This window comes from Ostrinia furnacalis, unplaced genomic scaffold (genome assembly GCF_004193835.3).
Source record: "Ostrinia furnacalis isolate ACB-3 unplaced genomic scaffold, ASM419383v2 OfSCF0780, whole genome shotgun sequence".
Lineage (NCBI taxonomy): Eukaryota > Metazoa > Arthropoda > Insecta > Lepidoptera > Crambidae > Ostrinia > Ostrinia furnacalis.
Genome location: NW_021131019.1, coordinates 126,000 through 139,417, shown reverse-complemented (window position 1 = coordinate 139,417; position 13,418 = coordinate 126,000). Strand labels below are relative to the sequence as shown.

Sequence of the window (13,418 nt, the reverse complement as noted above, 5' to 3'; positions counted from 1 at the left end):
AGTCAAACTTTTAATGCGTTTTGAAGTTCAAAACTCCTCTAAAAATATCAATCATGGTATATTTGGAGTTAATTGACCAAATGGTGCACGTAATTTATGAGGCCACTTTTAGCATAAACAGCATAATACTAGTGGCCGCCCGCGACTTCGTACGCGTGGACTTCGTCTTACCCCCGTTAGATATAATGTTGATAGATGGCGTTGAAGTCGGTTAAAATGGAGAGCGGGCACTAAAACGTACGTCATGGCAATTGACATAGAAAAAGTCTTCGACACTGTAGACTAAAATGCCCTTAAAGATATTCTTGTGTCCAGAACCAATAAGATTCTGACCAATAGGATCATTAAAGCTTGCATGAATGAATCCACATGCCTCAAAATAATGGTACGGGCAGCAAACCAGGTTCGTCACCAAAAGAAAAGGAGTAAAACAAGGCTGCCCACTGGCACCCCGTTTATTCACCATATGACGTCCTTTAAACACTCCAAGAAGAAATATTCTACTCCGGCTAAATCAAGATTCGTATATAAGCCTTCCCATTTGCCTGTCGTTCGCCGACGACCTAATCATAATAGGGACGAAACCAAGTCATCTGAAACTAATTTTCACGAGTCTCAAAGATCTTCTACTAACAGTGGGACTCAAAATCAACGACACAAAAACAAAAATCCTTCTCCTGAATTTCAGATAAAGACGACCTCGTGAAGTATCCGCGAATTAGCCCCGAGTCGAATCTTATTAAAGCTAAGTCAACGACAGTCAAAATGTCTTTGTTTATTCCCTACGATATTATGACAAATTGAAATAATATTTTTTCCAGATAATTATACTGTATCGTCTATTTCCAGATGCTACCGCCGTGCTCAAACAGAACAAAGTTCCTTTACCGAATCCAGATAAAAATGTGAAGGTGGAAGCAGCACGCTTCTTCAAGCCAAAAACCATGTGGATTAAAAGATTTGAAGGTAAATTTGTGGTCTATTTTTGCATTGGTTATTTAACTTTTATTATTATTTATTTATCTATCAGAATTATTTAACAATATTCTTGGATTTTCAGAAGAAACTGCCAAATCTGCCAAAAACGAAAATGAATCTACGAAAATAATTCTCTTTTCAATATTAAGAACACTAACTTGATAGTGTATTACTACATTATCACATCTAGTACTTATTACATTGTTTTTATTTCAGAAAAGGCCAAAAAGAGGAAAGCCAAAGCAGCCAAGAAAAGCTTGATAAGGAAATGGGCCACAAGCCACTAAAACAGTTTAGTCAAACTTTTAATAAATCTAAAAATATTAATAACTTTAAAGTTATTACGTGAGAACTAAACCAAATTATTGTTATTTGTTTGATTAATAGTATCAATTATAAATAATATCATGTACCAACCTACTTGTACACCTTTTGTACATTGTAATTCTTTATGAAAATGTATTTTTTTTTTGTAATTTTTATGAGACATTTATTTAATAGAAAATTGTAGTAAGTAGTAATATTTAGCTAGTATTTATGTTATAAGTAATTTACTATTTACGAATAAAAATAATATTGGTTTTTAAGTTTTGTGTGAACTATTTAGTTGTATAACTGAAATTGTATTACATTCTGTTGTTTATATTTCACGCCCTTTGATGCAGAGTATCAACAACTTGTGTCTACGTGACGCTACTGAATAACTACGAAACAAAAAGATCTTAACGATAAGTGACATTGTAAAGTATTTACTTTAAAAGTATCCATCAAAGACATAGCTTCTATGTAACTGGAAATTACCACACATAGATAAGGATTACCTGTAATGGTAAGAGATAAAAATGTAAGTATGTAAACAATAGAACAACAATGAAAACAAAAGAAGAGGCCTGAATATCTTAAAAAATCTTGTGATTCTTATGACAGGATTTTGGTCAACCCACTATGACAAGGGCAAGGTGATAACAATGGAATGGGAATACAAAAAAAAAATCGGTGTTTCAAGTTATTTCCAGACCATACATTTGTTACATTAAAATTTTACAGAAAATAAAACTTTAAAAAGAACTTTGTATTCATAGAACTTATTTTAAATACATAAAGCTTAGGTTGAAGACTGACGTATTAGTACTACTTGGTATAGCGAAAAGCAAACGAAACACCTACAATAAATGATATCTTATGATGTATCTTCAGTCTGTTGAAAAATTCTTTATCGCACGCGACGTGCTTTTCTCGTTCAATAACATTAATAATAATGATAAAGAGCAAATAATAAACTTTGAGAAAGCAATATTTTTGTAGAAGGTTTAATTTACTACAAAAATACAGTAATCGCGCGACGCACCTTCGTAGCAGCAGAGTCTACTGCTACGCCGTAGGCTCGTAGCGCCTCGGAGCTTGTAGCTTAAGTAAGTCTAAAACCGTGATAGATTCTTCACGAAAACCATCACTTAAACGTGATTTAATATTTTTTCACTGTTTTAAAATGGAGAATATTGCAAATAGTGGGCGTTAATAATTGCTGAAATCTGATAAGTTTAAATAAAATAACGATAATAGTTAAGTACTCCACAACATCGACCAACGTTTATTTTTAGATCATCCTTGCACAAACATTTGCTTAACTAATTATATTAGCAATTCTCAGAAAATAATCGCTATCCCTATTAGAAAACATTATTTGTATACGTTTAGTCTTCAGTATGAGTACCTACAGTCATTAGATCTAATCACCTAAGCATTGTAATCGAACATAATAGATAAGCATAATACTTAAGCGCCACGAGGAAAGCTTGTCAGCCAGTCGAAGCGCAGAGCCCAGAGTGGAAGGTTGTCCAAAATGTTTCCCGAGTACGAGTACTTCTTTTACCAGTACAAGGGCATGTGCCCTTTCACTTGCCTGCCCTTGGAACTGGAAGATTTCCAACCGCATGATTTGGCCGTGCCCGCCTATGACGTTGTTGAAGGTAATATTTTTTTATACTTTAACACTGCATTTTTTATCTTGCAATACGTTTTTCATTCTTTAATTTTTATGTTGTGTTCGCAGAATGTGAAGTGATAACAACGGAGTCTTTGCAAAGCTCTGGAGATGAGCCTGATGAAGATGACACCTCGACCGAGACCTACCCCGTCAGTCCCGTGGCCTCACCTATCAGCGGTAAATATTACATACTTTTATATTATTAATTTTATGATGCGCAAGAGGTTAAACTGTGGTTATTTTATTTCATTTTTAGAGCCGCCGTATCATTGGACTCAAGCAGTTGCCACGAGACTCGTACCTGTGGCAGCTGACTTCAAATTCACAATTACGAAGACACTCTGTAAGTATTTTTCACAATTCGCCACTTTAATCTTATTAGAAGCTCTTTCGACCCGGAGGTCCTGTGTTCGATTCAATTTCCCACATATGTAGTTCGTCCATGTTGTTTGTTTGTTTATCGTACTTAGAGTTGAAAAACTCCTTTTTATTGCATACTCTAAACAAATTGAATTATTGTTACAGGTACTGACAGCTGTCCGAGCTCTCCAGCCCCGGTCAAACCGGCGCCCCTGCCTCCTCTTGGCTCTACGCCGAGGAGGGGAGGCAATTCCGAAGGAGACTATACTATACGATAATAATCACAAAAGTTAAGAAAATTGACTTCGATGTGCCGGAGGAATAACTATAATTAAGTTAATTTGGAACGTACAGTTACTCGTATTAGAATGTATTAATTTGTAGTTATTTTGTAAGTTTGTTATGTTGTATTTTTTTTAATATTGTATGTTTAATGATAATATTATTATTAAGTATTCATAAAATCTGTACTCTTTTATTTTATTAAACCCTTTCAAGTAGAACATAGTATGGTCACCATTCAAGAAAAAAATGCATACGACTTCGTACGCGTGGACTTCGTTTTACCCCGGTTAGATACCTAATGTTGATAGATGGCGTTGAAGTCGGTTAAAATAGAGAGCGGGCACAAAAACGTACGTCATGGCAATTGACATAGAAAAAGCCTTCGACACTGTAGACTTAAATGCCCTTAAAGATATTCTTGTGTCCAGAACCAATAAGACTCTGACCAATAGGATCATTAAAGCTTGCATGAATGAATCCACATGCATCAAAATAATGGTACGGGCAGCAAACCAGGTTCGTCACCAAAAGAAAAGGAGAAAAACAAGGCTGCCCACTGTCACCCCGTTTATTCACCATAGAAATAGATGACGTCCTTTAAACACTCCAAAAAGAAATATCAATACTCCGGCTAAATCAAGATTCGTATAAGCCTTCCCATTTACCTGTCGTTGGCCGACGACCTAATCATAATAGGGACGAAACCAAGTCATCTGAAACTAATTTTCACGAGTCTCAAAGATCTTCTACTAACAGTGGGACTCAAAATCAACGACACAAAAACAAAAATCCTTCTCCTGAATTTCAGATAAGACGACCTCGTGAAGTACCCGCGAATTAGCCCCGAGTCGAATCTTATTAAAGCTAAGTCAACGACAGTCAAAATGTCTGTGTTTATTCCCTACGATATTTTGACAAATTGAAATAATATTTATTCCAGATAATTATACTGTATCGTCTATTTCCGTGACGTGGTGGAAAAGATAGAGAGCCGTAAATGGAGATGGGCAGGACACATTGCACGGATGAACCAGGATCGCTGGGCCAGAAAGACCCTGGAGTGGAGACCCCGCAACAACACCAGCGGCAGGGGAAGACCGCCTAAACGATGGACAGACGATATCCGGCAGCAGGCTGGAGTGAACTGGATGCGTGTGGCCAGGGACAGAAAACGGTGGAGGGTTGAAGAGGAGGCCTATGTTCGAAGGCGAACCCAAAGGCTGACATAGATAGATAGATATATCGTCTATTTCCAGATGCTACCGCCGTGCTCAAACAGAACAAAGTTCCTTTACCGAATCCAGACAAAAATGTGAAGGTGGAAGTAGCACGCTTCTTCAAGCCAAAAACCATGTGGATTAAAAGATTTGAAGGAAAATTTTTGGTCTATTTTTGCATTGATTATTTAACTTTTATTATTATTTATTTATTTATTTATCAGAATTATTTAACAATATTCTTGGATTTTCAGAAGAAACTGCCAAATCTGCCAAAAACGAAAATGAATCTACGAAAATAATTCTCTTTTCAATATTAAGAACAGTTGATAGTGTATTACTACATTATCACATCTAGTACTTATTACATTGTTTTTATTTCAGAAAAGACCAAAAAGAGGAAAGCCAAAGCAGCTAAGAAAAGCTTGATAAGGAAATGGGCCAGCAAGCCACTAAAACAGTCTAGTCAAACTTTTAATAAATCTAAAAATATTAATGACTTTAAAGTTATTACGTGAGAACTAAACCAAAGTATTGTAATTTGTTTGATTAACAGTATCAATTGTAAACAATATCATGTAACAACCTACTTGCACACCTTTTGTACATTGTTATTGTTACATGTCTCATAAAAATTAAAATGTTTTTTTTATTTATTTTTATGACACATGTACCTATTTAGTAGAAAATTGTAGTACCTAAGTAGTAATATTAAGTTAGTAAGTATTTATGTAATAAGTAATTTACTGTTTACGAATAAAAATAGTATTGGTTTTTAAGTTTTGTGTGAACTATTTAGTTGTAAAACTGAAATTGTATTACATTCTGTTGTTTATATTTCAAATCCTTAATCCGCCAATAAAAAAAAGATTGACTTACAATTTTATGTATATGGCCTTAAAATGTTCGGTAGCCTTGAGCATCTTAGCACATTCACGGAACCGAAAAGTACCTATATAAAATGAATTAATATTGATCACGACCCTGGGATTTTCAGTATCTGTTAAGTAGATTCCTATTAAAAAAAGGCGTTAGAACAACTTTTCGTAGGTAGGTTAACATTTCAAAAAACATTATTAAAAACCCTTTGACGCTTAAAACCTAAAATAAATCATTTCCTCTGAATCGCTGAGTATCAACAACTTGTGTCTACGTGACGCTACTGAATAACTACGAAACTAAAAGATCTTAACGATAAGCGACATTGTAAAGTAAATATTCATCAAAGAAAGTGAAACCTCTTCACTAATATAATTTCTATGTAGGTAACTGGTTATTACCACACATAGACAGATAAGGATTACCTGTAATGGTAAGAGATAATAATGTAATTGTAAGTATGCAAACAATAGAACAACAATGAAAACAAAAGAAAAGGCCTGAATACCTTAAAAATTCTTGTGATTTATATGACAGGATTTTGGTCAACCCACATGACAAGGTGATACCAATAGAATGGAAATACAAAAATATTACAATTATAGGCAGCGCGTTGTTTCAAATTATTTCCAGACCATACATTTGTTACATTAAAAATTTACAGAAAATAAAAATACAAACCCAGAAGCCTACATACCAAATGATTTGTCTTAGCCGTTCAAAAGAAACGAAATATCATGCCAGCACGCCAACGAACTATTCGAAAAACTTCACACCTCAAACAGATTGTTTCACAACTAAGTATAGTTTCTCGTTTGGCCTTTTAAAATGTTTGTTATCAATAAGCCACTTGGCAAATTCACTGCCTAATTGTTTAATGCTAAAAGTGGCCTCATAAATTACGTGTACTTACCTACCTACCATTTGGTCAATTAAGTAGGTAAGTATTCTTACAAGCCGAACAAATGCCAATAGGAAAATGAATAACTGAAATAGAGAAACTTATGAAAACTGAAAAGTTACCTGGATTATAATAATTAAAAACACGGTATCCCGTTACGCCATATTTATGCAACAAAAACAAATAAATGGACAAACCCAGACGAATCAAAAAAGAAATCCTGAACAAGCAGGGATCATCAACGAAATCGAATAGTAGGTAAGGCAGGAGAGCACTCTGGAAGATTGAAAAAACAAACATGTACCTAGTATTCACCACAAACTTATCAAAATGAATCAGGATTTGGAAGACGATCACAACCTCTGGACGTACGTAATAAAATGTATTAATGATGACTATTTGCGAACAGGGCAGAAAAAAAAGTAAAAATGAGGGTAGGTAGGTCGACAAACTAGAGCTGTTCCCTAAGACAAGTTGGACTTTTTAATCGAATCGAAAATCGAATCCGTCAAAATTCAATTCCAAAAATTAGCAAAGTGCGTGTCGTACCAAGCGCAGTGCGCATTTCCGTAGTTGTCAGTCGTTACGTTACCATAAATATTTCAGAAGCAAGCAATTACTTCATTTAAAAGTCACTCTTAATATTTTCTTCCAAGGATTTTTGGTTAGGTAGTAAGAAATTTGATGAAATTTTATAATACATGACTATTTCTTACTCAACTAACTGAACTACCTATCTTAACACTCTAAAAAAATATTTTTTTAAATATTATTCTACCACTGTCGGTGTGAATAATTTACACATACCTCCACAAAATTACAACTCTCTAGAGCTAATAGTTTCCAAGCAAAACCTCGGACAGACAGACAGACGGACATAACGAAACTATATGAGTTCCTTGTCAGGACTACGGAAACCTAAAAAAGGTCTTTCGACTGGTTTGCGATTAGGTTTAAAATGTGCACTTTGTCTAGATTCGATTCGATCTATGACGTATGTCAATATATTGTTACATTACTCATTTTATCGACAGTCTAAACAAAAACAGCTGCACAAAAAAAAACTTTTGTAGTCCTGCTGTGTAATCAATGGACCCTGGTTTTTTGAAACGATAAAGGAAAACAAAAAATAATCAAAAATACAATTTATTAAGCGTAAAATATGCTTAATACTACAAAAACTGGAACATACAATATCGCGAGATATTAAGTCACTTTGAATTTCATAAGGCAAAGCTTTACAGTTTTAAGGCACATTTTTACGTAAACCAATGTAAAAATTCACAAAATAAATCTTATCATCTAATACGCCAGAAAATATAGTAATTCAACAATTCAATTTTTAATAATTCAATTATCAAACAATATTGATCACTATTAATGGAAAATATTTTAATATAGCTTTCCTTCGCTGGATAAAGGTCAAAAATGTTTTTAATTGAGAAGTTTACGTACTTAAACGTGAAGTGTACATAATATTATAGTAATCGAACAAACAACATGATGTATTTCTTAAAAGTAAACGTTGTAAACAATAAAATACTTAATAAAATTATAATCCTACCTATCAGTACATGAGCTTAATCCTAGATGTGTTTTGGTTTACTCACAGCTTTGAAAAGAATCAAATAATTTGATGTTCAAGTTACATTCCTATAAATAACAAAAATACACATATGAAAACTACTTTTCTGCAATTTGATTCTTTTCAAGATCAGTCTAAAATAATTGTCCTATGATAATAATGATCAATTTATCACTAAAATGGCGGTCTTGTTATAAGCTAAGGTATATAAAAACAACATAACGTGAAATCTAAATATAAAGGAATCGAGAAATTATATTTAGTCATACATTGATTTTGATAATTTTGCCTTAACATTGTATTAACTTTTTAGAAATATTTTGCCTTCCAAATCCATTTTACACTTTTCGTTTGCATTTCAAATCAAGTCAGGTACAGATGTACCTATGCAGATCCTTGCAGTTGTCCTTGGATGAGTTTCAGACACGACTGTATTTCCTCGTTGTCTGCGACCATTCCCTGCAGTTTGTCCTGGACATCAATCAAAACGTCTGGACTCATCCCACCTTTCTTCAGAGCGGTCATGCAGTAATTCGTAAGTGCTCTAAAGCACTGTTTGCGTTGAGCATTATGGGGCTGATTATCCCACACCGGCGTTGCCCTAACGTAACTCCACGCTAGAAAAACATACTCCAATACCGACTCCCAATGTTGAGATTCCACTAACACCTTCCCTTGGTCTACAACGCACTTCTTGAAGGCGGCCAAGTGAGTCGCCACACGGGAATACGCAGGTGAGTCCGTCTTGGACGTGAGACGGGAGGTCGGAAGACTCTTGAAGATGTTCGACTTCAAATAATTTAACCTCTCTTCTAAAGGTGACAAGTCAGGAACTGGCATGTCCTTGCGGATCTCATCCTCCACTTCGGGATGTTTGTACGTGATGGTTTTGATCATGTTGATAAGTTGAGTGGGACTGAGTCCTTTGAGGGCGACATCAATAGGCCCTTTGAACTCTGTCAGTTTTTCGACCCTGGACCTCTTGGACGGCGGTGTCGCTTTAACTGGACTGGTTATTTTGAACTTCTGTGGTGTACTGATGTCAGAGAAGTCAATCTTTTCTGGTGTCAGGGGGATTCTTTCCACGTCGCCCAGGAGTAAGCGTTTCCGCGGGGTGGATCGCAGAGTAACCCCGAGCTTTGGGGGCGAGAAACGACCCGTATTTTTGGGTGGCGTGCGTATTAAAGAATGGAATGAGGAGTTGCGTTTCAAGTCGATGTCGGGCGACCATGTTGTTGGCAGGCGTTTACGCCCTGAAAGCAATGAGCAAACAAATACTGTTCAATAATAATAATAAAAAAAAAAATTATACACGTTCAGCGTCATCAACGTAGGGAGATACATATTTAGGTTGAAAATCGCAGTTAGAATGAGTCGTCGGTAGTAATGACGTAACGCAAACAAAAGTATTAGGTTAAAGATAAACAGACGTTGATAACAAAGACTAGCTCTACAGATGGCACTTACCTAAGCTGTATCAGCAGCTGGAAATGCATTCAAAGATGCAGGAAGACTCCCACAGCACGACAAGCATTTGGAGGCTTCACTAAAAAGATAATGGTACCTCTTTGCTGTATCAGCAGCTCGCCAGGCGACGGCGCCGGGCTGAGGTAGGTATTCGGCCGGCAGCGCGGGCGAGCGCTCGCGCGTGTTGGTAAGCGGCTGTAGCGTCTGGTAGGGATCAGTCAGGTGATGGGACGGGGCTGAGATATCTACTCTGCAGGCTTTGGAGGCTTCTCCTACTTCTCTCTTTAAAGGTTACTAAACCTTTGTCACCTATCATCCGCATCGGAGAGAGGTCGAACCTTAACCACAGAATAATAATAAGTACTACGTCCTTAACTTCGAACTCCTCCTATGTTCTTCTGATTAATTTCGTTGCGGTTCTAATGACAGTTTAACTTTCCCCCAGGACAACTCGACCTTCACTGGTTGGGTTTTTATTTGCGATCAAGCTGTAGATCCTGACTACACAGGAGTTGCAGCGGTGGGAATAGTCCCGGTCTCTTACCTTTTTGCTGTATCAGCAGCTCGTCACGCGACGGCGCGGGGCTGAGGTACCCGGCGGGCAGCACGAGCGAGCGCATATTGGTGAGCAGCTGAAGCGTCTGGCAGGGATCAGTCTGGTGATGGGACGGGGCTGAGCTACTCTGCAGGCTTTGGAGGCTTCTCCTACCTCTCTGCTGTATCAGCAGCTCGTCAGGCGACGGGGCGGGGCTGAGGTACCCGGCGGGCAGCGCTGGCGAGCGCTCACGCGTGTGATGAGCGGCTGTAGCGTCTGGTAGGGACCAGTCAGGTGATGAGACGAGGCTGATACTCTGCAGGTTTTGGAGACTTCTCCTACCTCTCTGCTGTATCAGCAGCTCGTCAGGCGACGGCGCGGGGCTGAGGTACCCGGCGGGCAGCGCTGGCGAGCGCTCGCGCGTGTTAGTGAGCGGCTGTAGCGGCGTGACCCGCAGGCGATCCAGTCTTGCGGGAATCTTAGCGAGAGCGGCGCTGAGATACTTAACATGCATTTAGATGCTTCTCCTAATTCATCACAGTGATGGGTTAGTCAACAGGCATCTGCAGCTTCTGGCAGGGACCAGTCAGGTGATGGGACGAGGCTGATACTCTGCAGGTTATGGAGACTTCTCCTACCTCTCTGCTGTATCAGCAGCTCGTCAGGCGACGGCGCGGGGCTGAGGTACCCGGCGGGCAGCGCGGGCGAGCGCTCGCGCGTGTTAGTGAGCGGCTGTAGCGGCGTGACCCGCAGGCGATCCAGGCGCGCAGGGATCTCGGCGAGGGCTGCGCGGGTGCGACGCCCGCCTTCGGGGGTCACCGCGCCCTCCATTGCTTTAGGACTAAACAAATGGCTAAAGCCTGGTCCGTGAGCACGTAGAATTTTGTCCAATAACCCCAAGCTACCCATCCTTATCGCTCGCGCGTAATTATATTGCTGTCGCGACTATGCGACAGGCGCCCGCAGTGAGTGTGCGAGCGCGACAGCAACATAATTACGCGCGAGCGATAAGAATGTGTAGCTTGGGGTCATTGGACAAAATTCTACGTGCTCACGGACCAGGCTTTACAACTTTTGTTTATAAAGAATATTAGTAATTTTTACAAATAATCCCATTAAACTCTTGCTAATATGCTAATGTTAAGAATGGATTTATCGTAGTTCAGCAGCGGGGTTCGAACCAGCGTTGCTCGGAGTCGGCCATCCAACACTAACGCCTTTGGGCTTTATCGCATTGTCACGTGTAAGTATACGAACTCCTTTCATACAATCTTCACGCAATTTGTCTGTCAAGGTCAACTGTTTCGTGCACCCAAAGAATTTGAGAATCATTCGACAAGTTAAGGCTTAAGGTTTTGTTTTCACCACCGAATGCACAATGCCAAGTCATAAACACTGTAGCATTTTGTGTGCTTTTAATACGTGCTATTTTACAACAATAATGTAAATGCTGCTTTCCTCTTGACTATTAAATTAAAAATAGATAGATAAACCACTTTATCTCATGGAAGCCAAAGTGATAGCATGATACCACGGCTGCACGGTAACAATTTATTTCTATTGTAACAAGTCTAATTTTGTTCTAACTTAAAGGGCAATCAAATTTTTAATAACATGAAATAAAGACGAAAATATGCAATTAAAATAATAAGCTAGTCTTATTATTTTAATACAATAAATAAACATGCTTTGTAGGTCACATACAATCAGCTAACTGAAGTGTCTACTATCTGTGACCTTCACTTTAATTTGGGATGCCTAAATATTCTACATTAAAAAGATTGCTGTATGAAGAGCTATTATGAGTATGCTGTAGGTATGCTCTATCTACAACTGTTATTTTTGTTAAAAATTCTAAATTTTGTTATAAAAATATATTATAAGACAAGTCAACAGACTGGCTTTGTGACTTACTAAATACTTATTATAATTAGAATACTAAATCTGTTTATAAACATATTGGGTGAAAACATACTATCCTGGGTCAAGATGAGTTCATTTTGAAATTTTCTAAAGGTGTCTGTTTTGATAAGTGTAGCTCTTTGCTCATATTTCTAGCATTAATCTTAGAAGATAGGATCTCAATGAAACAACTGTGAACTTCTGTTGCAACTTTTAAAGGAAATCAGTATTATATTTCATTCTGATCTGTGGCAATAGGTACCTACCTTATCAAAATTGTAAGCTAACGTTTCTAGTTAACATACAAAGAAACACGACAGTTTGAAATTCATACAAACTGCAAAACGCTTTTTTAATCCTTTATCTACTGATTAATCGACATCTCCAACATATAATTGTTAGTATTTTTTAATTGAGATACTTAGAAATAAGGCCAAAATCAATGTAATAAGTTACAACTTTTACCTTCAGTATGAAACCATCTTGGCGTCTCATTAACGTGCATAAATGTGTTGAAAATAGGGAAATCTATACACGTTGTAATGTATGTTGAATATATTTACCTGTTTACAACTGCAACACGCACTTCTCAGCAAATATACCCAAACTTTAACACTAAAATAATGTTATTTACAAAAACAGAAATTGGCGGAAAAACTGACAGATGCGTACGGATATAAAATGACAGTCAACGGTCGTCAATAGTGATGCTGCTTTGATTGAAACAAATATCCTTGTTCAATTAACTGAACAAACCAATCCATTATGGGTACGATTTATAATTTTCGAATTGAACCAACCAAGTTTCTTAACATTATTTTTCATTTTTGAGGAAACCAAAATCAAAATCAATAAAATATTTATTCAGTTTAGACCACAAGTGGCACTTAAGAAAGATTTGATAAAACCTACCTAGAATAATTTGGTTTTCCCCGAAAACATAAAATTAAATTAATTAAGCCTATTTATTATTTTAGGTGTTCATCCATTCTGGACTGGAACAGCCTGTGCTTAGATAAATTTTCAAAAAAATCGAGCTCAATCAAAAAATCAAAAACTCAAAGTCAAGGTGTCAGCCTCCAAAATACTGAACTGTCCTATCCATGACATTGACAGTAGGGCGCCACCGTCAATACCAGCCCCCCTAGACAAAACGCTCTTTTTGATCGAATCGAAAATCGAATCCGTCAAAACTCCATACAAAAAAGGGGCTTTTCGACCACTTTTCGGCTGGTTTGCGATTAAAATTTGCACTTTGTCTAGACCCACAGATCGCTGGTTCTGATTTTTGCCATGTTGGAAACCATAAGTTGAACGATGCT

General features: G+C 37.4%; 2 protein-coding genes across 7 annotated transcripts in view; one reads left to right on the top strand and one right to left on the bottom strand.

The window, feature by feature from the left end:
- The window catches only part of Kat60 (katanin p60), a 144,645-nt gene that overhangs the window by 111,145 nt on the left and 20,082 nt on the right, over positions 1-13,418 (top strand). The gene's annotated exons all lie outside the window — the stretch shown is intronic.
- On the bottom strand, positions 8,549-12,781 carry LOC114350039 (uncharacterized). Of its 6 annotated transcripts, none has more exons than XM_028300670.1 (3): positions 12,660-12,781; positions 10,833-11,054; positions 8,549-9,445 (listed from the first exon to the last, which is right to left on the bottom strand). In XM_028300670.1, exons 2-3 carry the CDS (start codon positions 11,023-11,025, stop codon positions 8,577-8,579), a joined length of 1,062 nt encoding a protein of 353 aa, XP_028156471.1. In that variant the 5' UTR covers positions 11,026-11,054; positions 12,660-12,781; the 3' UTR covers positions 8,549-8,576. The 6 variants fall into 6 exon arrangements, with proteins under 6 accessions (XP_028156471.1, XP_028156469.1, XP_028156470.1 ...); XM_028300668.1 differs by having other exon boundaries at positions 10,833-11,047; XM_028300669.1 differs by having other exon boundaries at positions 10,833-11,035.